The 24,924-nt window shown below is 40.7% G+C and overlaps 3 protein-coding genes across 6 annotated transcripts in view; 2 read left to right on the forward strand and 1 right to left on the reverse strand.

Moving 5' to 3' along the window:
• phlpp2 (PH domain and leucine rich repeat protein phosphatase 2) overlaps window positions 1–17,519 on the forward strand; it is a 34,725-nt gene extending 17,206 nt beyond the window's left edge. Inside the window, exons 5-18 of the mRNA XM_079662673.1 lie at window positions 1,757–1,911; window positions 3,009–3,155; window positions 3,419–3,649; window positions 4,836–5,038; window positions 5,176–5,236; window positions 5,803–5,898; window positions 6,892–7,047; window positions 8,883–9,083; window positions 9,554–9,716; window positions 9,805–9,935; window positions 10,079–10,192; window positions 10,807–11,001; window positions 11,136–11,367; window positions 11,879–17,519. Coding sequence (XP_079518799.1) covers window positions 1,757–1,911; window positions 3,009–3,155; window positions 3,419–3,649; window positions 4,836–5,038; window positions 5,176–5,236; window positions 5,803–5,898; window positions 6,892–7,047; window positions 8,883–9,083; window positions 9,554–9,716; window positions 9,805–9,935; window positions 10,079–10,192; window positions 10,807–11,001; window positions 11,136–11,367; window positions 11,879–13,141 — 3,348 coding nt within the window. The 3' untranslated portion in view covers window positions 13,142–17,519. The remainder of the gene's footprint in view (window positions 1–1,756; window positions 1,912–3,008; window positions 3,156–3,418; window positions 3,650–4,835; window positions 5,039–5,175; window positions 5,237–5,802; window positions 5,899–6,891; window positions 7,048–8,882; window positions 9,084–9,553; window positions 9,717–9,804; window positions 9,936–10,078; window positions 10,193–10,806; window positions 11,002–11,135; window positions 11,368–11,878) is intronic.
• An 864-nt stretch (window positions 17,520–18,383) lies between these two features.
• Window positions 18,384–22,387, reverse strand: marveld3 (MARVEL domain containing 3). Its single transcript, XM_079666643.1, has 4 exons — window positions 22,005–22,387; window positions 21,265–21,539; window positions 21,032–21,117; window positions 18,384–19,234 (listed from the first exon to the last, which is right to left on the reverse strand). The coding sequence occupies exons 2-4, from the start codon at window positions 21,531–21,533 to the stop codon at window positions 18,624–18,626; spliced, it is 966 nt and encodes a 321-aa protein (XP_079522769.1). The 5' UTR covers window positions 21,534–21,539; window positions 22,005–22,387; the 3' UTR covers window positions 18,384–18,623.
• Window positions 22,388–23,108: 721 nt separating this feature from the next.
• usp10 (ubiquitin specific peptidase 10) overlaps window positions 23,109–24,924 on the forward strand; it is a 29,415-nt gene continuing 27,599 nt past the window's right edge. For all 4 annotated transcript variants that reach the window (XM_079662817.1, XM_079662818.1, XM_079662819.1 and 1 more), the window contains exon 1: window positions 23,109–23,403. In XM_079662817.1, the coding sequence (XP_079518943.1) occupies window positions 23,383–23,403 (21 nt within the window). In that variant the 5' untranslated portion in view covers window positions 23,109–23,382. The remainder of the gene's footprint in view (window positions 23,404–24,924) is intronic.

The following is a 24,924-nucleotide window of genomic DNA, read 5'->3' on the forward strand; positions in this document are numbered from 1 at the left end:
TTTATGGAGACTGGAGAAGACGACTGATGAATGTTTTCGGTGAATTTGGGTCAGTGTTTATGCTACATTGCCTAAATCCTAAAAATGGTGTGCTTGTGTGCATGCATGTGTGAGGGAGACAGCAAGAACATTTGTGCTAGCAAAATGTGCTTGTAGGACAGAACACAACAAGGGGAAAGTGACTCATGACTGCTGTGTACATATATATATTCATATATACCCGATTGAGAAGTGTAGCTGTGGTCAGCTCTGCTATTTGGACTAGCTTGTCAACCGCCTAAAAGCAGAGCTTCCTGGTTTCTCTGTCCAATTAAAAATGTTCTGATTACATCATGGATTATATGCAAATGTGCAAGTAAAATATGCACATGGATAGTACATTTGCATCACTCACATGTATTGAGTGGCTAGTTAAATTAACTAGCCATTTGACCAATGGGTGAATAAGTTAATTCTGCACCCTAAATGCAAGTCTATTAAGTTATCGATCAAGGACTGACATGAACACATTGACTGCTAAAAAACAATGTATCTCCATTTATGCAATGAGCTGTTATTCCCTTCCCAAAGAGCTTTCTATTTTCCATGTCTCCTTTCCTTGTGTTTTTCATTCATTACATTGATTCACAATGTTTATTTTCTATGCAAACCATCTAAAACAGAACAACTATTTGATTATCTTTCAACCCCTCTTCAGGTTTTTGGTTGTCTCCCTGCTTTCACATAATTTAATTAGACTTTTTAAAGAGGAGTTGTTTTTGTAGAATGCCTGGTAGATGAGTAGTTTGTGGGAGATGGGCAGTTTTGTCTTTGTCATCTCTAAACGCAGTGATGTGATGTCACGCTCTGCTGAGCTGTCGTCCCATTTTCTGGTTTGCTGCACAGTGTGCAGCCCTGGAGTTTGTGGAGGAGACTAGACTGCGAGCACTGCGGGTCGCCTGCCATGTTGGCTGGCCCGTAAACAATCCTCTCTGATAATGAAGGGTGGGACAAAGCTTTGTAACTGCACTGTTACAGCAGAGAGAGTGGACTGAGATATGAACCATACTAAAATTTGGACAAAATCACACATGTACAAGCCATGACTAAACTAAAGATTATAACCTAATGAAGGTAGGATTTATTGCAGAGCAGTTGACTTAGACGGCATTAGTTTAAATAGGTGCACCTAATAAACTGGGTTTGTCTACAAATGTTTGCTAAGCGCTGGCTTTAACTGCCTCATATTAGGGAGTAACTCTATCACTCTTAATTCCTTAATTCGTGATGGCTGTGTTTCCCTGGCAGATAAACTTCATTGAACTGGAAACTGGGCATTGTCTGTCTGAAGTAATGTTTTGGCAAGGCAGCTGGCTGCTTGCATAATGTGAGGCCACTGCAGTTGCTTTCACTATCTGTTGTCCCCCCAGATCACTTCAGGTGAACGTTAGTTAAATAGTGGAGCCTTCTGCTTGTTGTACTTGTAGTTCACCTCTTTGAAGGTGGTCCCCGCCTGATTGTGTTTCTCAAATGCTCTTAGGCTTGCAAGGCTTCAATAAGAAATGGATATTTATTGTCTTGATGTTGGAAAAATAAAATGAGATTTGCTCAGCCTGCACGGCAGCAACAGGCTTTCATCAAATGTTTAAAGGGCATCGATAGTTCAGGTTAGCTACTGTATGAGATTCTTGTTGTGATATTATAGATGTGACTCAGACACGCCAAAGTATAATAAAAATACCCTTTGATTTAATTGTTATTTTTCCTTCCTGTAAAGGTGGTGGCTCAGACGGTCAGCCTGGTGGACCTGTCCTGCTACAGTCTGGAAGCAGTGCCTGAATATCTGTTTTACAGTCAGGATATCACCCACCTCAACCTAAGACACAACTTCATGAGCGTTCAGGGGCCTGGAGGCCTGCTCAACCTCCCCAGGTATTAACACATTCTTAACCTGAAGCATTTTCCACACACATTTAATACATTTCTGCAATACAGAATCAATACTGCATGTTTCACCGCTATGCGGAAGTTGTAGTTTGTTTGTTTTTTGAACACAGGAGGTAATACTTGTGAGTGTTGAATACAGTGATCTCAATCCGGTGAAAAATATGTGCATTTAGTATTGTCTCTGTGCACCCAGTGCTGCTGCAGGCTTTTAGTTTGTATACTTGGAAAGAAGTTCTATGCATAAAGAAAATATTCTGTGCTCTGGCTAGTATTGTGACGCCACCTTGGAGAACAACAGGAAGGTGGAGTTAATGTGGAAGATTTTATTGCACCTGCATGGCACCACTTCATTGATCAGCCCAGTCTCTTGGACACGTTTTACAAATGCATTACACACACATCAGAATTGATGCCTGGGATGTATTTCTATGTGAAACAGCCAGCTGAGACCAAACACACTTAGTATAGACATTGTATCTGGTCACATCATAAACTGGTAATGCTAAGTCACAAATGGTGTGATCTGAATGCTTTCCCTTTTTTGCCAGCCCTGCCAGGCACTGACTGATTTTACCTAGCTGCTTTCAAATTAGTCTCAATAGGATGCTGCAAGCCAAAGGCATAAATTACAACAGAAAACTCCCACAGTGAACTCGTGGGGAATTGATCTACAGTGTTTGGTTTCCACTGTGTTCACCCTGATTTCAGTAACTGGTGTTCAGGCTCAGCTTTTAAGTTAGTTTGCACCAGAATTCTTCTTTTCATTCACATTCCTTGTCCACTGCGTTCTTCCGGTGTACAACAAATAGCTCTTCAGACAACGTAGTGCCGTGAGTAATGTGGACCACAGCAAGACCACATACAGATATTTGTGATCTCCCTGCGTTTTCACTTCACTTCTCTTTCTCAACATCACAGTCACCTTCTGTTACTCATTTGAAAGCAGCAGCAACAACAACAACAACAACCAAAAACTAACCTAAGTCGATCTTAGGTAAATCACGCTGTGTAATCTTCACAGCACATCTGTTTTCAGGATGTCATGATGAATGAAGGTCCTACTTTCTGTTCTCTCTGTTTAGGTTTTCTCAGCTGAAGAGCCTGAACTTGTCTCACAACCGTCTGGGTGTGTTCCCTGAATGTGTGTGTGAGATCCTCACCCTGACTGAACTCAACCTCTCCTGTAACAGTCTCCACACGGTCCCTGTACAGATAGGCAACCTTCAAAGGTGGGACTCCCACATACATATACTACATACAAACATAACACACTGTTTTAATGTGTTATATTTTTTGTCCATTATTTTATGTTTACACTTGAATGCAATATTTAGGATTTGCACAACAGTTCCCACACAATTGTTATTAACGGCATGGGATAATTACATCATACATACATTATTTAACGTAGGGTGCTGCTCTGCCACACAAGCATGTATTTTAAGCACTCTTTGAAGTGAACGTTGACTGTTTTCTCTACTTATCCCTGCAGCTTGCAGATGCTGTCTTTGGATGGAAACCGCCTCAGCTCCCTGCCTGAAGAGCTGGGTGGCCTGACGCAGCTGAACGGCCTGGGACTCTCCTTTAACAACTTTGCTCTCATCCCCGCTGTGCTGGAGAGGTTGAGTGCAGTGGACAAGCTGGCCATGGCTGGGAACAGAGTGGAGAGTCTGGAGTTGTGTACTCTGGCCAGAATGAGCCACCTGAAAAACATCGACCTCCGGTAAGAGGCCGGCCAGGGAATAAACAGCTCTCAGCCTCTTTACTGCCTTATAAATGTTTTTTATTCCCTCCTCTGGCATTGACAGAAACACAAATCACAATACACTAGTCCGACCTTTAGCCTTTCCTCCTTTCTTCACCACTACTCTAAGCATTACTTCTTTTTTTAATATTAAACATTTATTTTTAGATGCCAGGTTTGCTGAGCACACATGTTTATTTTCTGCACTGCCCTTCTTCACACCTGGGAGCTGCCTAGAACATCTGTCATACAGATGTGTTGCCCTCTCAGCACACAGGAAGAGCTATGAATTGTGTCTTGCTTGAGTAATGAGGGATAGCAAAGCTTTACTCATTGATTTTCCGACACGCCGGAGGATCCCACTGTCCCACCCACAGCAAGGCAGCTAATAATTCAACCTTGGAAGTTAAGCTGCCGTTTGGCAATGACAGACTATATTTTTCAGGGCAAGGTGCAGCGTGGATGGCAGCACTCGTGAACAAAGAGGAATTGTTTATTAACAGGTTGGATGAGTCAGGGAGAGTCTGGATCCCAGCGCAGGGCCTAACCAAAACTTAACTTAGATATTGTTTAACTTTTTGTTGTTAACTTTGTCGACATAGGTAAGATGTTAAATATCAGTTGAAAGGTCTGAAAAAAAAAAAAAAAGTTATTCACAAGAGAAACAAAGGCAGTTTATTGTGTTTGTCTTTTAACAAACTCAACATATGGCATAATGAAACCTGAGGGATTGATGCATTTAAAATCAGTTTTATCTACTGTATTTAAATTCACATTGGTTGACCTTAAAGATTGCTACAATATACAGTACTATTATTTGTTCCCGCATGCCCCTCACAGTATAAGACTTTAGAAAAGTCCCATAATACTCCTTTACTCTAGTCAAAGGTGAAACTGCAGTGTCATATTCCAGACTTTAGATTTAGAGACATTTAATACTATTATACATTTCTATATTCTACAATAGTGCTGACATTCTCCCAGTGAGGTATGTTGATAATCTGTCACTAAACAAGCAGCTGCTAAAAACCACTCCACCAGTATTCTAACTTCAGCATGTCGACATTTCAGACTTTTTTCATTGTATTGAGAATTGTATTTGATGTTACGCTGCTCCTGTAAGAACAACCACTGATACTTCATCTTTTGTGCTCCCTAAATGCAGATTGAATGGGCTTCTGCGGGTGAAAAGTGAGAGTCCAGAGGCAGTGAACCAGGTGACCCAGCTGGACTTACGGGACAATCGCTTGGACTCACTAGACCTGAGCTCCGTCTGCAACCTGGAGACTCTGCACTGCGAGCGCAACCAGCTGGGGACGCTCACACTCAGCGGCTCCACTCTGCGCATGCTCCATGCCGGCAGCAACCGTGAGTCAAACCGAGCATCAGCAGCCTCACTGTCTGAGTGTGCAGGCCCTTGTCCCTAGTGATACGCTCATCATATAAACACATATATGAACAGGCCAGATGTTCAGGTGCTAATTGCGGCTTCTATCTGTCCACAGACCTTACGACTGTCAACATCTATCCAGTCCCTAACCAGCTGACACACATGGACCTATCACAGTGAGTTCTGCCTGGGAATAAGAAATGGACCATGGTTTCTGTTTTACAGATATTTGAAGAAACTTAAAAAAAGAATACTCAATTTGATAATCCAGGCACAAGAAATCAAATATTCCGTAGAATCTCTGGAGTGGAGTTAACTTGGATGGATGCCTTTCAGGCTGAATCAGTACAACATTTGAAAATGTAAACATCCTATTTCAAATTCCCATTTATATTTTGATAAACGTTCCTAACTTGCTGGATTCAGGCCACCTGATTCTAGACAGTAAACATTGCAGTTTGTCGGGGAATAAATCATATACCTTGTGTTGTTAAACTACGTGTGAGTGTAAGACACATCTGCAAAATGTTTTCTAGTCAGGCTCCAGTATTGACTTGAAAATATAGTTAGAGATAATTTGCCTGCTTAGATACCCTAAAGGATTTTATTTTAGCCTTCTATTTACCTCAGTTTCAAAATGTGTACTCATTTGTATTATTTAAAGCAAAATGCCAACTCAGCTCAGTTTGAGTGTTTGTGTGTGTGTCTTTCTATGTGTGTGACTGTGTGTGTGTTGAGACAGGAACCTTTTGGAGTACCTTCCAGACTGGGTGTGTGACTGCAGAAAGGTTGAGATGCTGGACGTCACGCACAACCTGCTGTCGGATTTGCCTTCTAGGTTAGTGACCTTATGCTGGCACTGACTCCCAACCTTTTCTGCTGAAATGTTATCTTTCATTTTGCATAATTTGAATACATTCAGCCTCTAATAATGAACAGATGCTCTTGTTTCCAGAATAAGAAGGCCAATTCTGGCTGCATGATGTCCTTATTTAGCACAATAGAATAGAATTGGGAGGGATGAAACCCTCTTTTATGGTCACACATGCAGAGCACACAGCACACACAGTGAAAAGTGTTCTCCGCTTTTAACCCATCCTAGTACCAGGAGTCTAGTAGTAGGAACAGTGGGCAGCTATTGTACAGCGTCCGGGGAGCAATGGGGGAAGGGGGGTGTCCGGTGCCTTGCTCAAGGGCACACCGGCAGGGCAGGAGGTGGACTGGGACCTCTCCAAGTAGCAGTCCACACTCCATATTTTAAGTCTGGTCGGGGACTTGAACCAGCAACCCTACAGCTCCCAGTCCAAGCCCCTACTGACTGAGCCACTGCCGGACATATAGATAGTAATAGATGAACCATACAAAGAATAAGGCAGAAAAAAACTGCTGATATCATTCTCTAACACTCTACACTCTACACAGATACTCTCTTACATAAGTAAGAGAGTATCTGTGTCTTTTTAGCTGCAACTGTTAAATAGTTCTTGCCCATCTTTTGCTGCCAGCCCTCAATACTCATCACTTGCATTTGCATTTGAATGAGGCATCAGCAAAGCTTTTGCAAAAGAGATAATATTCCTCCATCCACTGTAGCGGCTTATGAATTCTGTGATGTTTCTGGAGGGAATAAGAAGCTGCTGTTTAGGCAGCCAAGCTGAAAAGGTCATTGATGGATTAGTTAGCATAGAATGGCATTCCTCACAATTCCCCGCAGCAAGCAATCGAGTCTGCAGCGGAGGGCCATGTTCTTTAGTTTGTTGCCTTTTTTTTGGTCTGTTCTTTTTTTCTCATCTTAATCTGGCTCTCTAATGTCTCTTCTGGCCTCCAACAGACTGCTCAACAGCTTGAGTTTGAGAAAGCTGCTGGCGGGGAACAATCGTTTGCAGAGAGTGCCTGACCTACTTGACCACATACCTCTGGAAGCCCTGGACCTCCAGCATAACAAGCTAGCCGAGCTCCCCGAGAGCCTCTTTTCCAAGGCCTTAAAGTGAGTCTGTTAACCCTCTCTTCTCTTTGAACCATTTACATTTCATTCTGAGTAGTTATAATATGACTTGTGTCCTCCCGTAGCTGTTTCCTCTGCTCAAAAACAGTCTGCTGCAGTGTGTTACCTGTTTTGACGCACTTGAGAGTTATTGTGTCGCAGCTCTTTTTTTTTTGTGGATAAGGTACCGGTATATAGATTTTATGTAGGGATTGCGGTCAAGATCAACGGAGCATTACAAACGTAACTGGAGCTTAATTTGCCTTCCTATTTCCTGTGTGGTAAATCACTTAACACCCATTAGCAGCTCAAATGCCTTAATGTACTTTACTGTCTCTAATGCTGAGACGTGATGGCAGTGAATGCTTCGTGCTTGATGGGCTTTACTGATATGTTGTCTAAGAGCTGCACAGCTTACAAGGCAAGGTGGTGACACACACGATGGAAGCAATACACAGTATCTCTATAGAAACTATGTTGATTTCTTTATAAGGAACATCATTCCTATGGGCCAAAAGGCCACTGAGGTGTCAACAGTTTTGTAATTTAAAGATAAGACAAGATATACTTTATTATTCCCACGTTGGGAAATGTTTTCGTTGCAGCAGCATGTAAAACAGTATTTCACATAATTAGAAATAAAAAAAGATTAGAAAATAAAGAATTATACAATATAAACATCTCAAAATAGAAGATAAAACAGAAATAAAAAAGTGAAAATATAAAAGATACCGTGAAGATACAAATCTGTAAAATCTATGAATAATAAAACACTATTGACGGGCTAGGATATTATTTACATTTAGTGTGAAAATGGCATATTCAATTAAATATAAATGTACAGTGTGAATGTATAAGTCCAGTTAACACAAGAGGAACTATAGAGCTGTGAGTTCTCTGCCAGCCTGGGGTGATTTTGTTATAAAGTGTTATTGCAGTATGCAGGAATGTTGTCCTGTATCTGTCCTTGTGACCGCGGAGCTGTATGGGCCGCAGAGATGTCATCGCACTTTAATAATGTGTGACTCGGTTTTAAAACAAGAACGTGAAATGGTTCACTCCCTCGTGTGTCAGAAGGACAGGTTTTATTACAGTAAGTGATCTGCACAGAAGGACTTAACAACATCAATTACATAAGAACCAGCACAGCTCATATAAGTGTCCCTCCTCTTGGTGAAGGTTCAACAGTATGTAAATCAAGGCTTCACTCACAGTGATACATTAACGGTTCCGGCTATAGAATTATCCTCTTCAGTACAATCAGAATAAGAATGGAAATTTCAGAGAGCTCAGCCAGTTTTTAAGCTCTCCGAAATGTTTATATGTAAATAGACCCCCACTGCCTTGGGGTCTATTTACATATTGAGACAAAATAGAGGGTTTCCTCCTCTGTTTCTTTCCCCAAGGTTTCTTACATTTCTCCCCATTAATTGTTGGGTTTTCTTTGGGGAGTTTTCCCTTGTGGAGTGCAGTGAGAGGGTCTCATATTATTTATTATTGTGATAAAAGAAAAAGTGACATAAATTTGTTCTGACAAGGGATGTTTTGCTCTTTGTAAACACTATGCAATTGGCGAATCATGGAGAGCGAAAGGGGCTCCTATTTTGTTTGTTGATGATTATTTGTATTATTTGGTACAAACTATGTATACTTCCCTGAACCCAGGACATAAATGACATGTTTTACAAAAATGCCTTGGCTCAGACCACTCAAATGTTTAGTTGATCAAGAGTACATAGTATTTGGATACACTAATCAGCTGTAATAAAATAGGCAGGGTAGATATCTGTATTCATGTTTTCAAACTCGTATATCTGTTGTGTTTATTTCCCTCCCAGCTTAAAATACTTAAATGCTTCAGCCAATGCCCTGGACAGTATTCCTCCCAGCAGCCCATCAGAGGAGAGCCTCAGCACCCTGCAGGAGCTCTACCTGACGCGGAACAACCTGAACGAGAACTGCGGTGCTCTGCTGGTGGGACACCAGAACCTGCGGGTCCTTCACATCGCCTACAACCAGCTGCTCTCCTTCCCCGCCAGGTGCATTACCAATTTAGATTTGTTTAACCTTTGATCTGCTGATTCCCATTTTTTCAAAATGTTGTTCTTTCTGAGAACTATAATTGACAGCAAACACAAACATTCATAGAGATTTGAAATTCTGTTGTATGATAGTATTCAAACAATAGATATATAAGTAGAATTTCTCTATAACTGCAACCAATTACACGACCCTCTCTCCCTAAAACAAATCTAAAAACAAAGTGGAATGTGAATTTAAAATGAACTGCAGTTGATTATCTAACATGTTTTTTTTCTTTATAGAAATACATTCAATGTATTCCCTCCACTGCTTGGACTGCAAGCTTAATGTCTACTTCATTATTACTAAAGAACTTCCACAACAACGTTCAGTGCATCTCTGCTTTGATGTCAATCAGAATAATCTATATTTTGTATTCAACTTGTTAACTCTGGATTATTTCACTGTGGTTTGTGTGTGTCTTTAGTAAGCTGAGCAAGCTGGAGCTGCTGGAGGAGCTAAATCTGAGTGGCAACAAGTTGAAAACCATCCCCTCCACTGTGTCCTGCTGTAAGAGACTGCACACCCTCATCGCACATTCCAACCACATCACCGTCTTCCCAGAGATCCTCAACCTGCCTGAGATCAAGGTCAGACTCCTGTTTTTATTTGCCTGACCAGTTTGTGTATGATTATGATCACCTTGTGTCAGCTCATGTGTGTTTTGTACATGTGTAGCTTGTAGATGTCAGCTGTAATGAGCTGACGGAGATCCAGCTGCCCGACTCGCTTCCTGCCACTCTGCAGGAGCTGGACCTGACAGGAAACAGCAGCCTGATGCTGGAACACAAGACCCTCAACCTGTTCAGGTGAGTCATAAACCCCTGATTAGTCTGAAATGGTTCAATACAAGTATCAGATTCTGGAGCTGTCTAGACTCAAACTGGTGGGATATGACAGCATGCATGTGTGAAATATATATCTCTTTGAGTACATTTCTTCTCCTTCATAGTCACATCACCACCCTGAAATTAGACCAGAAATCCACCACAGCAGCAGCAGACTCGCAGAGTACCTCCACTCCATGGAACCACGGCTTCTCTGAAATGAGTGGCCAAAGGAACAAGTGAGTACCGCTTCGTTTTTCTGTGTGTTTGTTTGTAAATATAAATAACAAAAATGTCCTCAACTGCTGACAGTATCTATCCAAAGCCTCATTTATAAATAAATTAAATTGCTGCATGAGTAGTTATTATTTAAAACAAATATTTGTATTATCATTCAGTATCTTTTAGTTTAAATAAAGTAGCCAGCTTTACTTGGTGTCCTCGGCTGTAAAGTATTTAATCGTTTTTTTAAATCTGATTTTGTAGCATTAGATATAATGTTGTAATATCTGTCTGTATGCACATGACTCACTAGTAAACAGTTGTCTCCCAGTGAGTCACAATCTGAATCGTTGTCTCACACCTAGCACTCACATCAGGGCAGAGTAGCTGGTTCAGCAGAGCCTGAGTTCAGTTCATTTACCATCTGTAAAGTGCATCAGTGTGTAGAGTCAGGTGTGCCTGGCTCCGGGCTCACGGCCACCACAGGGGCCCCCACAGCAGTGTCTCTTATCGGCTGTCACCCTTTGACACAGAGCTGCGGTGTGGCATGCTGAAGTATGTATGAGGCTTCCCTCTGTATGGGAGGTGCTGAGTCATCTGTTTGTTGACGTGGATCTTCTGTGTGGGGCAGGCTGTGTGTGTCTGTGCTGGCTGTAGACCGCTTTGGAGACGGTGTGGAAGCATGCTACGGCATCTTTGATGGAGACCGTAATGAGGAAGTGCCTCGGCTGCTGCAGTGCACCATGGGAGATGTGCTGTGCGAGGAATTGCAGCACTCAATTATAGACAATGTGTATATGTGCAACACTTTCATCACCTCACACAGGTAAGACAGATTATTTAATGTCATTATTCTCTATTAATGTAAATAGAGAGAGAGATACTTGTACTACTACTGATTTGTTTGTAGTCTTCAACAGAGTTTTATCAGCAGCTTTGTTTGTTTTTGTGTTTGGACAGGAAACTAGGAATGGCTGGCCAGAAACTGGGTGCCTCTGCGTTGCTGTGTTACATTCACCACGAGCCTTCAGATCCAGGGGGCCACTTCAGCCTCACCGTGGCCAATGTGGGCTCCTGCCAGGCCGTGCTGTGCCGGGACGGCCAGCCTGTTCCTCTCTCTAAGGTTTACAGTCTGGAGAACAGCACGGAGGAGATGGAGAGAGTCAAACTCAGTAAAGCCATTATAACCGAGGTAACGCACAGATTCTATGTATGTTGGTTTCTGCTTTCAAGCTAAAGCCATAATGTAGAATGTATTATCTAGTGTTAACGTGCACCAGGCATGGGACTTGATGGAAATTGTATGTAAGGGTTATAGTGGCCAAAATGATTGCGACCATCATCCCAATAATCATCAAGTTATGCTTAAAATGTTTGAAATCTCACTAAAACATACTTGACCATAGTATGTATATATATTATAAAAAAGGATAAATGAATAAAATAATTAGGAACATTTATTCATTCTCTTTTTTCTTACCTTATTATTTTTGTTTATTTTAATCATGCTCTATTTTTAACTTACCATTTAAGCGAGCTAGACAGCCTTTTAAGTAACTGCAAGGACATTCATGTAAGTCATTGTAATTCATTCCATAGATCTTTGATAAAAACCTTTATCGTCTCATCCCCCATATTCAGAGTTTTATATTTCCGGAAGCTATACACTCAAATCCAACTCTAACGGCCCTTCTGTCTTATAGGATAACAAAGTGAGTGGAGTGACATGCTGCTCTCGGCTGCTGGGCTGCTCTTATCTGTCTCCCTGGGTGGTCCCGAAGCCCTGGGTGCACACTGAGCCTCTCTGTTCCCGGGATGAGTTCTTGATCCTGGGGAATCGAGCGCTGTTTGAACGAGTGTCCTACCAGGAGGCCGTGTGCACGGTACAGGCTGTGCGGGATCCTCGCGCTGCTGCCAAGAAGCTGTGCTCACTCGCTCAGAGCTATGGCTGCAAAGACAACATAGGGGCTGCAGTAATATCCCTGCACATCAGTCAGGACAACTGCACCTGTAAGCCACCCGTTATGACTGCTGAAGCACGGGGCCCCCCTCCCGCCTCTGTGCCTGTGACCGTGACCCCAGGTCCCACTGACCCAGCTGCCATTTCCTCCAGCACCGGTCTGATCTCGGAGTTCAACAGTGAGACATCAGCCTCAGAGGTGGGCAGCGAGGCGGGGTCCACAGCTTCAGACGAGCACCCGCCCCCTGGCCCTGCACCCCGCCCAGAGAGACGCTGCAGCCTGCACCCTGCCACCACCCTGTGTGGGATCATGGTGCCAGGCCCCGTCGGGGCGGGAACCCACCTGTTCCAGCGGCAGCCCTCCTGTGCCACGTTCTCTAGCAACCACTCCGACAACGGCTTGGACAGCGATGACGAAGCTCCGCTGGAGGGGGTCATCTCTAATGGCAGCAAGCTGGAGGTGGAGGTAGACATTCACTGCTGTGCTTTCCAACTACGCTCCAAAGACTTCAACTTTGAAAAGCCGAGCTCTGACTATCCTAACGGTAAAACGCGCAGACAGAACAGCGTCGTGGTTTCTGCTACAAACGGCTGCCTGCTGGCAGTGTGTGGGAGAGAGATCGCAGACCTCAAAAAGTCTCCTTCTACCTCCAGCCTGTTTGGGAAGAAGCTGTCCAATGGCTCTGTGGTGGCCCCTGAGGACAGTCATAATCTCATTGAGGTGGCCCTTGAGGCTCCGAAGAAGAAATCTGGCTACTTCAATGCGCCGGCACAGCAGGACCCCGAGGATCAGCTCATCGTGCCTCCCAGTCTGGAGCAGGAAGTCAGAGAGCAGCTGAGAGGCCAGAGCCCCCTGGTCTCAGCCCCCACTTTACCCTCCATACCTCCTTCCTTAAAAGAACCCGTGTGGGATCATCCACACCCCCCTGCATTTACCTCCAACCTGGTCCCAGGTCCAGGCCCAGTCTCCATCCTACAGCAGGAAGTCTACGATACCGCCCTCTAGAGGAGGGGGGGGGGGGGGGGGGACAGCACAGCGCCATGTGGCTGGGGTAATGTGATAGTGCCATTCGAGTGAAGTATAGGAGATCTTTCTCATACATGGGAGACATTCCAATTCAAGTTGCCATTCAGATCTTTTGTGAGGACAAAACTGTGGGATCAAGTGCTCAGTCTGAGTCAAGAAATAGGGATGATCAAAATCCAAGTTCATAACATGACGTTGTGAAGAGGATGGCTGGCTATCATCGACCAAAAGACTTGAGATGGAAAAGCTCATGTTCAAATATGTCAGCAACATTTCCCTTTACTCGGAAAGCAAGCAATCTAGAGAGTGTGTATGGGAGATTGTGTTCAGTGAGGTCAAATCTCCTCTCCATGGGCTTGTGGTCTCTCATGTCCTGGAGGCAAGGCCTGAGACTGAAACTTGAAAAAAGTGCCTACTGTAGAATACACACCTCCAGGCTGTGTTTGGGGATGTGTTTGCTACTCTTTGGAGGAGGGACAGAGTCTCCAAGAGACCAGCATGGCACCGCGTCTGCTCTCCTCCTCTTCCTGTGGCTTACAGAGGAAACCAGACCCTATAAATGCTTATAAGGCACATAAGTCTAGAAGATGTGAAGACAAAATATCTGCATTTACATTGCCAGAAACGCTATGGTTGGGATTTATTTTTAACATATTCACACAATATACATGTAATAGTTTCAAATAGGATGAATCAATTCTATAGAGTACAGCAAACCCTTACAACAGTATCATCTGTGACAGTGCATGATCAAATGCTCTCCTTAAAAAACGACACAGACAAATACAAGTTTCATTTCAATTGAGTCAGATTTATAGTCACTGGATAGTCGAACATCTCATGAAGTGATTGAGAGAATCAGTCTTTTTATTCCCAATTAAATATGATTAGTGGTTCTAAGATTTTATGTTTTAGTGTATCCAAACTTTGGAGGCTGCTACCCTTTTTAAATGTGTAAACATCCATCCCCGCAGGTTCAGTTATTAACATTTTCTACATCTCAGCAAATGTTTTTTCAGCGTTGCTCTCTAATACATTGCCAACACATCCAAATGACCTTCAGGATGTGTTATTTTAGCACATTGTAAACACAACCGAATCCCTATCTTCTTTTATTCTGTACAATCCGCTCTGCGTACACATGATGTCACAAAGTCTCAACCACAGCTCTACAATTACGTGCAGAAATATGGGACATAGAAACATGTTGTATGTGCTGCAGTCAGATATAGTTATCTTTTCCACATATTGCTACATGCCATATTCTGATCTGCTTCTGGAGAGTTCAGATGACATAGTTTATATAAAAATGATTATCAGTGCAGCAGCAGTATAAGATAACTGGTCCAGTCCCTTACTATAAGTCTGTAATGCATTTCCCCCCATTCAATCAAATAGTGCTTCAGCAGCAGGCTTCATGATATTTGTAGAAGCAGCCCTACTTAATTCAGCTGAAAGTAAAAAACCGACATTCCTATTATTATTTGAGTTATCAAGTATATATTACGGAGCCCTGGAAACCTCAGTTTGTCCCTGAACCTTCCCACCTTGTGCCAAAAGAGAAAGTAGTTGTGGTGATGAGAAGGTCAATGCTGGGTGACTGCTCATGTTGAGAATTGCTAAACTATAAGTGTATAAATATATAAGTTTATTTGTTGGTTGCCAGTCTGAATCTGTAGTGGTGCGGATCTGGCATTCCACAGCCATAGCTGGACCTTCCTGTGTTCCTTTCAGCCTTAAAGTAAACACTGCTGAGTGTTTTTGAGAGGAGAAGCCCTTTGTTTCATCCCACTCATGTTCTGTTTGTGACTGGGGTCTTCAGCTGTTGTTTTTTTAAAGCAGCCCCTCTCTCCTTTCTTTGCTCTACAGGAATAAGTCAGTGATGAAGCCTTAATTGATCTGTGAGTTTGAAACTTTTCTTGAAATTTGCCAGTTTTTGTCTCACATGGTTTAAAGTACTTTGTACAGAAAATAGTGATCTTCAGAGTTATGTATATTTGAGTTTAATATATATATATGTCTATAAATATATATATATATATATATATATATATATATGAGATATTGTTCAACATAGTGTGCTGGGATTATTGTGGCTTCCCTCAGTCCAACATATCACCTCTTGTCTAAGAATACACAGCCAACAGAAATGATTATAGCGTAAAGTGACAAAATGACCTTTCATTTACAACACTCACACTTTGGTGCGTTTCAATATCACAAGCATTTCTTATTTTATTATTAATTGTTTTGCTTTCCATTTCATTTAAATGTCAAAGATTGATATTTATATATTCAACAACATGACTACAAACTGCATAGTATGCAGTTCTGCTGTGTGATCCTACTTATCTTAAAGTATATGCCAACATTACTCATACTGAAACATTCATTATTGGGCCCCTCTCCCGGCAGTAAATGAGCAAAAAAGCAGATATTGTTTATTATATATTCGATATTGATATTTGGATGACTAATTGATTCCTTAACCTCTAGCATACATGACATTTTTGAATTCAAAAGTCGTCCATAATAATAACATGAAAACATTAGTCTAAAATAATAAGTACGGTGACCACAGCAAATAGCTGGTGTTATTATTACCATGCTTATTTATTGTAATTAAGAAAGGGAAAACATATTTTATGATGGGACTAATACTTTATTTTCAGTCACTTCATCGGTCTCCGGTCTGATGGCAGTGAAACACAGACAGAGGCTGCAGGGGAACCTGCCACAGGAGGAACTACAAAAGCTATAAAACAGATTATGATTGTGAATAATATTGGTCCGCATCTAAAACCAGTTGGTAGACTAAACTGTTAAGATAGTTTAATGAGAGATTTAACTTTAATAAGGTTTAAAACAAAATTGTGGGAATTTGCTCCTACAAATATGCAAAGTGTCAACTCTAAATATATATATATATATATATATATATATATATATATATTTATATATATATATAAATGCTTCATTTTAATTTCCTAAATCTACAAGAATCCTATTTCTTAATATGTCTAAAAATGAATAACGACTGATGTATCTGATGAGTGTCATTTGGGATTGTGTGTTTAGGTTGCGTTGATCTTTTCTTATATTTTGAGTCTGTCTCTCCTTTGGCTCTGTGCAGTGTAGTTCTATTACTTTGGACTGCATTGCACTGATCTCCATTATCACCTTGGGGAGGTTTTTGTACGGGTGTACACTCACTGTGCATTTATTCTGTCTCCTGGCTGACACCATGTATTCCCCCACTGTCCTGTCTAATATACATTTCCAACATGAGGTATATTGGAATAACGTTCCAACAGTAAGCTTCTCAATGTGCGTGTACATATGCCGCCTGTATGCGTAGATACAGGTCGAAGGAGCACAGGGTATTTGCATCAGATATTCCCTTTAATTCTTTAGTGGAGGGGGGGGGGTCCAGTAGTGAAATAATCCCCTTTGTGCGCCAAAATAAAGGGTATGTGCGTTTCAGTAGGCTACAGTGTCTGTGTTGTTCTTATTTCTGAACTGTAAAGGATTACTTCTTCACTGCACAACTTAACAAGCTCCTATATGTTGCGAAATGTCTGTGTCTGTTTGTAAAATGATGCTCAAGTGCACATGTTCAGTAAGTGTATGCATGCCTGTGTGAATAACGGATTGACTGTAATTCTGTTTGGGTGAATGAAACTGAACCAAAATGCTCCAGTTGTTAACCATGTGACCAAAGTAGCCATTGTTTAATCTCACAGTTTCTTTCTGTGCATTATTTTCTAGAAAAGCTTGAATATTTTTTTCTCAATGCCAAGAAGCTGATGTTTATTTTTGTACTTCCTTGTTTCATGGAAATGTAAGTTCCCTCTCCGTTATTGGGATTATACGAAAACTATCACTCTTTATGGTACTTTATTTAGAGGTACTATTTAAATTCTGATTAAATGTTAAAAAGCATGCCCTAAATAGAAATCACATACAAAAGGAGATTTAATTGTAAACAGCGGAGCATATCTAATATTTTGAGGATTTTATTTTAGCATGCAGATCATTGCTAAAATTAAGTTTTATGTTTTAACAGGAAATATGTATTATTTAGGAACAGGACTAACAATGAGCACTTTAGCTGTGTATCAGACAGAGCTGTACTCCCCCTGAACTTTGAGACTGGAAGATGTTCCTCATTTTTATTTCAAATGCTGCTATCATTAGTTTTGAGCAAATAAGCGTTTCTTAAATTAACTTTAAGCCAAGTAGCAATAAAAACTTTTTACTGTGAACTTTTCTGTCTAGTGTCGGTTTGCTCACATTTTTTATCATGATTTCATGCCAATAAATATCGGAATGACCGTTTTTGGTCAGCATCAGATAATGTCTACAGTTTCATTTTTGTCCGAATGTTACAGAAGGGCATTGATATATTAATCTTGATAACTATAAACCAATTAAATTAAATTAGGGTTCATGCACTGAGGGAGTACTTATCAGGGAAATGAATCAGAAAGAGAGAGCACACTGTTCTTGTACAGATTCTTGTGTTGAAGTCTAAACTACATTCCCAAACACTTTAGATCTGCCATCTCTTGGTGGAGCTCAGAATGACACCTGGTACTTTCAAATAATGGTTGATACATTACAAGGAAAGATCATCTAACCTGAGCAACAAGTCCTAGTATCAATTGTTTTTCTTGTTGGCAGGGTCTTTGGGAAGGAACACATTCAGACACTTTGCAACTTCAAAGTAGAGTCCATAGAGGACCAATTAGATCACTTATTCATATAAAATAATGTGAATATATTTGGACTATAGTCAAATGTTCAAAGCAGGGAAAGCTTTGCAGCACTGGATATTTTCCTTTCAAGAGACATTTGGTTTTGTAAAATAGTAAATTCAGACTATAACAACAGGCTTTTGATCACACTCTAACACCCAGTATTTATTATCAACAGACTTGGCTTCACTTTGACAGTGCAGAGATCTGAGGGGTGCACATCATTTCGATCTGGAAGACAATTTTAACAATACAAATGTATGTAGGTGTGTGAAAACTCAATGGACTGTTCCTGGGTAACATATTAGATAATTACTCTTAAAGTAACTGGCAACACCTGATATTCCTTGTTGTAAGTTGATGTCCGTCTGCTCCATAACTGAACCTGACTGAGGCGTATCTCTTCTTCTGCCCTTTAATTTGCAGTTATGCAGAAAATGAATGAGAAATTAGTAATACAAATGCACAGTTTGAATGGTTTATTATAGAAAATGTAACAGAAACAATACACATGTAAACTGGAAATAGCTAGGATTAAGAAAGTATTCTACAAAATCAAATAAATACTCCTGTAAGATATAAAAAGTAGATAAAAAAGCTGACTCACAGATGAATACACATTAACACCTAATATGACAAAGCTCTTGTCACAGGGATTTTCTAATCAATCCCACTTTTGTTCAAATTCGGCAAGAAGAATAGTTTTATAGATTATTGTCCTCATTTGTCCTCTGCTTCTTCAGCTCCCTCACTGCCCTGAACGCCTTGACAGCTAACACTGCACCGAAGATGAAAACAAACACCCCGAACACCGCAAAGAGACCTCCTGCAATATCTGCACCGTGGAACTGGCACTCGAATCCCTTGTGGCCTTTGCTCTTGTACATCTGCTCTCTCTCCGTGCAGATGGGGTCGTTGTAGGTCTGCTGCAGCTTAATAAAGTAGAAGGCCAGCGCGGGGATGTAGCCCAGGCCGATCAGGACGTTCAGCAGAGCCTCGCCCAGCAGCACAGGGGGGAAGCGGTAACTGACCCTGAAAATCCCCAGGCCGAGCATGACACAGGCGTAGAACATTATAACCCCCCCACAGGCCATGGTGAAGACATACGGAGGTTTCTTCAGCTGATGGAAGAGCACGTCCAGCTCCTTCACTCGGTCTGCATCGGCTCCAGTGAACGCGTTGGCTCCACCAAAGTGATAATAGTAGATCCCTCCCAGGCTGGCCAGGTCCCTGTAGCCCCCGTTGTTGCTGTACGGCACCCCCGCACAGATGACGAGAAGCAGATTCACAAACACCTCGATGAGCTGGCAGATACCTGGGAGCAACACAATTTGTATTTATGTCTTTATTAGGATCTCCATTAGCACTAGCATGAGCATTGGCTATTCTTCCTGGGGTCCTCACACACACAAAACATACATAAACATACATACAACCAAATTAAAACAAAACAGCTCATCATTTCATACAATTTACAGTGCTGTATGAATTGAAAACTAAAATGGTCATCCAATTATCGCCATCCTAAGGCCAAACAAAAGTAAATACAAATAACTGTACATAATAATATATGCATACATAGCCACAGGCACAGTTCAAATATACTTTTTAATACTTAATTAATTATTTTTTAAGCAACCTTTTGAAATGTACTTGACAATGTTCCTGAATGATATGGACGGGTAAAGAGTTCCAGCTGACCATGGCTCTGTACCTGACTGTTTTCTGTCCCATATTTGATTTAGATTTGGGTAATACAAACCTTCCTTGTATGTCGTGTTTGATAGTTATGTTGAGCATACTGCGCTATAAACCTTTGTGATAATATATGTGGTGAGAATTTAACAAAATATAAGTTGACCTCTGTCTGACACTTATCCATTTCAGTGACTCTGGTTCTGTGGGAGCACTGCAATGCACATCGTGCTGCTTTATTTTGTGCTACTTTCTGCAGCACTAGACCATATAACCAAACAATAATCAAGCTGCGACAGAACCAAAACATCCAGAACTTGTCTACTGACATCTATTCGCAAATTATTTTTACAAGTGACACACCCCTCTCTATTTTACATACAACATTATTAATTTGTTTAGACCAAGATAATTTATGATCCAGGGTTACTGTATACCTAGCAATTGTGTCTCCTTTACCTGTTCAATTTGAATATGGTTTAAATGTAGTTGCAATTTTGGTTCACCTTTTAACTGATGATTTGATCCTACTAATAAAGATTTCGTTTTTCCAGCATTAACTTATTATTTATGACCCACTCTGATATAAGTAGTAGATCTTTATTCATAACATTTGTCAACTCTCTTATAGTCGATGCTGCGTAATATATTGTTGAGTCATCTACATACATTAACATTTTGGCTTTTTCTAACACTAATGTTAGGTCATTTGTAAAAAATTATATTTGCTGGTATTGTCAACTGTAAATTACCACATTCATTATTGATATTGATTTTTTTTTTTAAAAAGGAAATAATTTTATAGTGATGACGTTTTCCCAGGTAAAATGTATTCACTATAAGTGGATGATTATTATAAATATTATTTAAAATATAATCCCCTTTTTTTTTACTTATCACGCAGATTCTAAGTTATATAGAGATGTATAAGATGAATATAAATCCAAAAATGGACAGCTTTGCTATTTAACCAGTTTTATTGACTGTCTTAAAATAGAGCACAGGTTTTTCAACGGCTTTTCCAATTACTGTAAAATAAGTGACTGTACGCTTATAATTCAAATACACTTCAATACAGAACCTATTCCATATCAAATATGGCAAATTGTAGTTCAGATTATAATAAGGCTATAGCCTATAACAGTAATGTGCTGTATTTGTAAACAACTACTAAGCACACATCTTGGCACTTGGCAGTGGTTTCAGTGCATTTCTACATTTTTAACAGGCCTGAAAATAAAGTGTAGGATATCAATGCCAAACTCTACAGACAAACATATTCATAAAATAAGGGCTGTGGTAGTTAAGTTGTTTTTTTATTAAGAAATCCACACTTGCCATGTATTAAAGGCCAAGTTGAGCAGACTACTTGTAAATGATTTAAACAGTGTTTGTTTAGAAATGATCCCATACTTGCCTCTGCTGGTTAAGATGTATTTGAGATTGTAAAGAGCATGTTTTTGTTGTGGCTCATAATACTCCTCCCCTTCAGATTCTCTGGACCTAAAAGGACAAACACATTACATGTATTATACCTCTACATGTCATTTTACACAAAAATGTAAATAAAAAAAACCCTCTGCCACAGATGGCGGAAAGTGTGTGTGAAAGACATGACAGTAAGTGTATTGAAAGTATTCGGGCCCTTACAGTCTTGAGGGTCCTTCATGGCTGTGGTCTCTGTAAACAGGTGGCTCATTGTGAGAGGCAGTTGTCACGTCCCTCTGTCGATTTTGTTTTGGCCTCCTGTCACCGGCAGAGCTTTTCTCCTCTCTGTCTCTCGGCTTTTGGTTGCGTCCTCTGTCTTCATAAGACGCATGGTCTCCATTGTGAGAGTAGTCCCTGTCCCTGTCCCTGTCCCTACTCTTGTACTCATCATACTCCTCACTCCTCTGGTGGTGTCTCCCCCTCTCCGGCATCTTCCTCTGCATAGACAAGAGGACTAGTATGGACATGAATCCTTTTACACACACACACACACTCATAAAAAAAGTGGATAGTTGGCGTGTATCTCTATAACTGCCACTGTGGACAGTAAAGCAGCATGAAGGATTATTTAATGAAGATTAAATTGAAGAACCAGAGACAGAAACCGGTTTCTTCATAAAGTAAAATGGCTGGCAGGCAAAAGGTAATAGTGATTTTGGAGCCAAAATACATTTCAGGAAGACAGTTGAATGTTATCATAGGCCTACTCAATAGAAACACACTAAATCATACTTTCACGTGATTAGCATACGTTTTTTATTTCAACAAGGTAGCTTATTCTGTAAAAAGGCCGACATATCAGCGCAGGTCTTACTTAGTTCATTCGTGTTTGGAGCCCATTATGTAGTTTAAGAACGTTTCTGGGCTCATGAATAATAAAAAGCCTCATTATTATTTCCTACCTTTGGATTCCGTGCACAATGTGATCTTGTTTTCTGTTGTGCCGAGAAAAATTCAGCCCACCTGTCTTAACTTCCTGTGTGAGCTTTTCTCCTCCTCCCCCTCACCTGTTATGTGCCACGCCCATTAGTTTGGAGCTCATTATGGGTTTAAAAAAACAATTGTATTTCAAATGTTACGTTTTAGACTTCTGTTCCCAATGTATAGTATTTTCCAGTGTGTTGGAATTATGTAGACCCATATGTAGTATTGTTCTGTACTGTAATGTATTTACTTTATATATTGTTTATTAACAGACCACTACATTCAATACATTTGTCAGTTTGAACAAAGTATTATATGACCCAATTATTTTCAAAAGAGTAAAAAAAACAAAAACGGAAAGTGTATTTGTTTTAAAAGGGGTTTAAATTATGTTTACAGTACTCCCCCAAAAAATTGCGATTCATGCCCCAACCCGGACGTGAACGCACACAGCGCACGAGGTTCACGCTTCAACCATGAAGCTCGCGCTAGTAGTCCACGCATCACTTTCAGCATTTCCTCCGAAGCACTGATACATTTCAAAATAAATGTCATTTAAACTTAATCTCAAATAATCTATTGTGCAAATTGGCCCATTTCAGAATAATATATGACATATTTTGATTATAAATGTTGATGCATCAGAGCTGGTAAATGTGCAGCTCGTTTACATTACATCGTATGCTGCAGGGTAGCTTGTGAATGTTACTCCAGGTGGAACTCAAGTATTATTAAAGAGTTGAATACAATTCAAATCATTGATAAAAATGTGCAAAGTAACTAATGGTGCTAAATGAATGTCGTGGAGTAAAAGTGCACGATTCATCTCTGAATTGTAGTGTGGTAGAACTACAAAGTAGCAAATAATTGAAATACTCGAGTAAAGTACAAGTATCTCAAAAGTGTACTTAATGACAGTACTTAAATGTACTTAGTAAATGGTTTTAGCTACTTCACACCACTGTCCACACATCGAAGTCACAGGTTAAAGATACATCACAGGATGGGATTATTTATGGTTAAAGAGGAAGACTTTTATTGTGAAGTCCGGGAGAAAACCCCCCACCGGAAGTGTTTGACGGTATTCCTTGAGCTCACGCTGCCACTACAACCGATTGACCGCGCTGGGTTGGCTAGCAAGCGAGGAAGAGACAGAAATGGCGGTGACGGCAAGGCGAGCAGCATGAAGTGCTGATGCATTACATGGATCAAAACCTACAACTGCCAGGACACGGTTGGGAAAATGACAATGACGTCGAAGTAGGACACCCTCTGTAACGGTCACTACACACCTACAACACCTTCCCGGGAGAGTTTTCATCTTGTCAGCGGAGGAGAGAAAATCTCACCGGGAGCATGGCTTCTTACAGCAACCAGGTAGCTAAAGCTAGCTGGCTAACGTTAGCCTGCAAAACAACCCCTGATGCACGCCTGATAACGTTATTTAGAGGCTCGCAGTCACCCCTACCTTGTACAATCGTATGACTTAAAATAGTCCCCATACTGTAATAGCTATTTTGCATGTTGTTATTTGAAACATCCTACTTGTCGTGTCATTGAAAACGTAAGAACTGAAAAGTGCTTGCTAATGCCCCCCTAAGCCCCATTGAAACTCCACCAGCATGGTAGCTAACAGGCCCTAGGTCTCCTCATTCAAATGAGACAGCAGTACTGTTTGCAGCTGTTTTTACAGATATGACAGACACGTTTAGCTTAATATCATGAAAGTGTGTTTAATCTAATGTTGGTGACACTTTGGCGTTAGATCCAGTCAGTGACATGTGTTATTTCCCCAAGGCTAAGCGACACTGAAAACTGCTGCGTGTATGCATGGCCCACCTGCTCTGTGCTGCGACAGGCCTTCCCCCAGCGCACATTGTAATAACGAGTAATGACTGCAAATTACTCTTGCTCCTGGCAGTTAGGCAACATAATGACGGTGTTGTGGGATGTTTTCCGTGTGATCATTTCCCTTAATACGTAAGACAATGTAACAATGTCTCGCCGTGCTCTTAGCACTTAGCAAGCTAACAGCTTTGCACAGATGGTATGGTTACACTTTGCATTCAGTGCGCTAGCTAGTTAGCTACATTCAAATGCGACAGTGTGGGCCTTCATTGATAGCGAAGATTTATTTGATATGCAAATAACTAAAATACATAAATGAGTCACACTGCAGATTAGTGTGCTGTTACACCGCGAGTCTCCGTGTTGCTTTTAGGTTAAAGATAAATTGGCTAATTTGGTGACATTTCCGAGGAAGTCAGCTATCATGTGGGGAGGCCCGATTTGAAGTGTAGCTATGCATGCAGATACATGACAGATTTAAAGTGTATATTGATTGCATGAACTGAAGTTGAACTAACACAGATAATTCCACAAAAATATAAATGAAACTTAAACTAAGGATACATTTGGATCAAATAGACAGCTCAAAAACTGGAGCTTTCCATAGGCTTATATTCACCATGCTTTCACACTTGTTCCTGCCTTCGAAATTGAGTGTTTCTATTGGCTCACTGTTTAGCAAAAGTGAAAGTTTCAGGGGAATAACCGCTTCGGCTCCTCAACACAGTCAGTCTGTGCATGTGGAATTAAATATTATATATAATATGGAACCATTGACATTGAATTATCCTTGCTTGGTGCATAGTCTTGCATAATATAATATGAATAATAAGTTAAACCTTTTTAAATTGCTCTACATTTCCAGTTGACCAGTTTCTTGGGGCAACCGGATTTGGACCGATGTCAACTATTTTTAGTTTGGTCTGGTTGCCCCATTTGGCAACCATTTTTACAGTGTTACAGAAGGTTATTTTTTAATTGCTCACTCTCTGTTATAGTTTTATACAAGAGTGTTGCTGTCAAAAATGACATCAGTTATTCCAAATGAAT

This window comes from Notothenia rossii (assembly GCF_949606895.1).
Source record: "Notothenia rossii genome assembly, chromosome: 2".
In the NCBI taxonomy this organism is placed as follows: domain Eukaryota; kingdom Metazoa; phylum Chordata; class Actinopteri; order Perciformes; family Nototheniidae; genus Notothenia; species Notothenia rossii.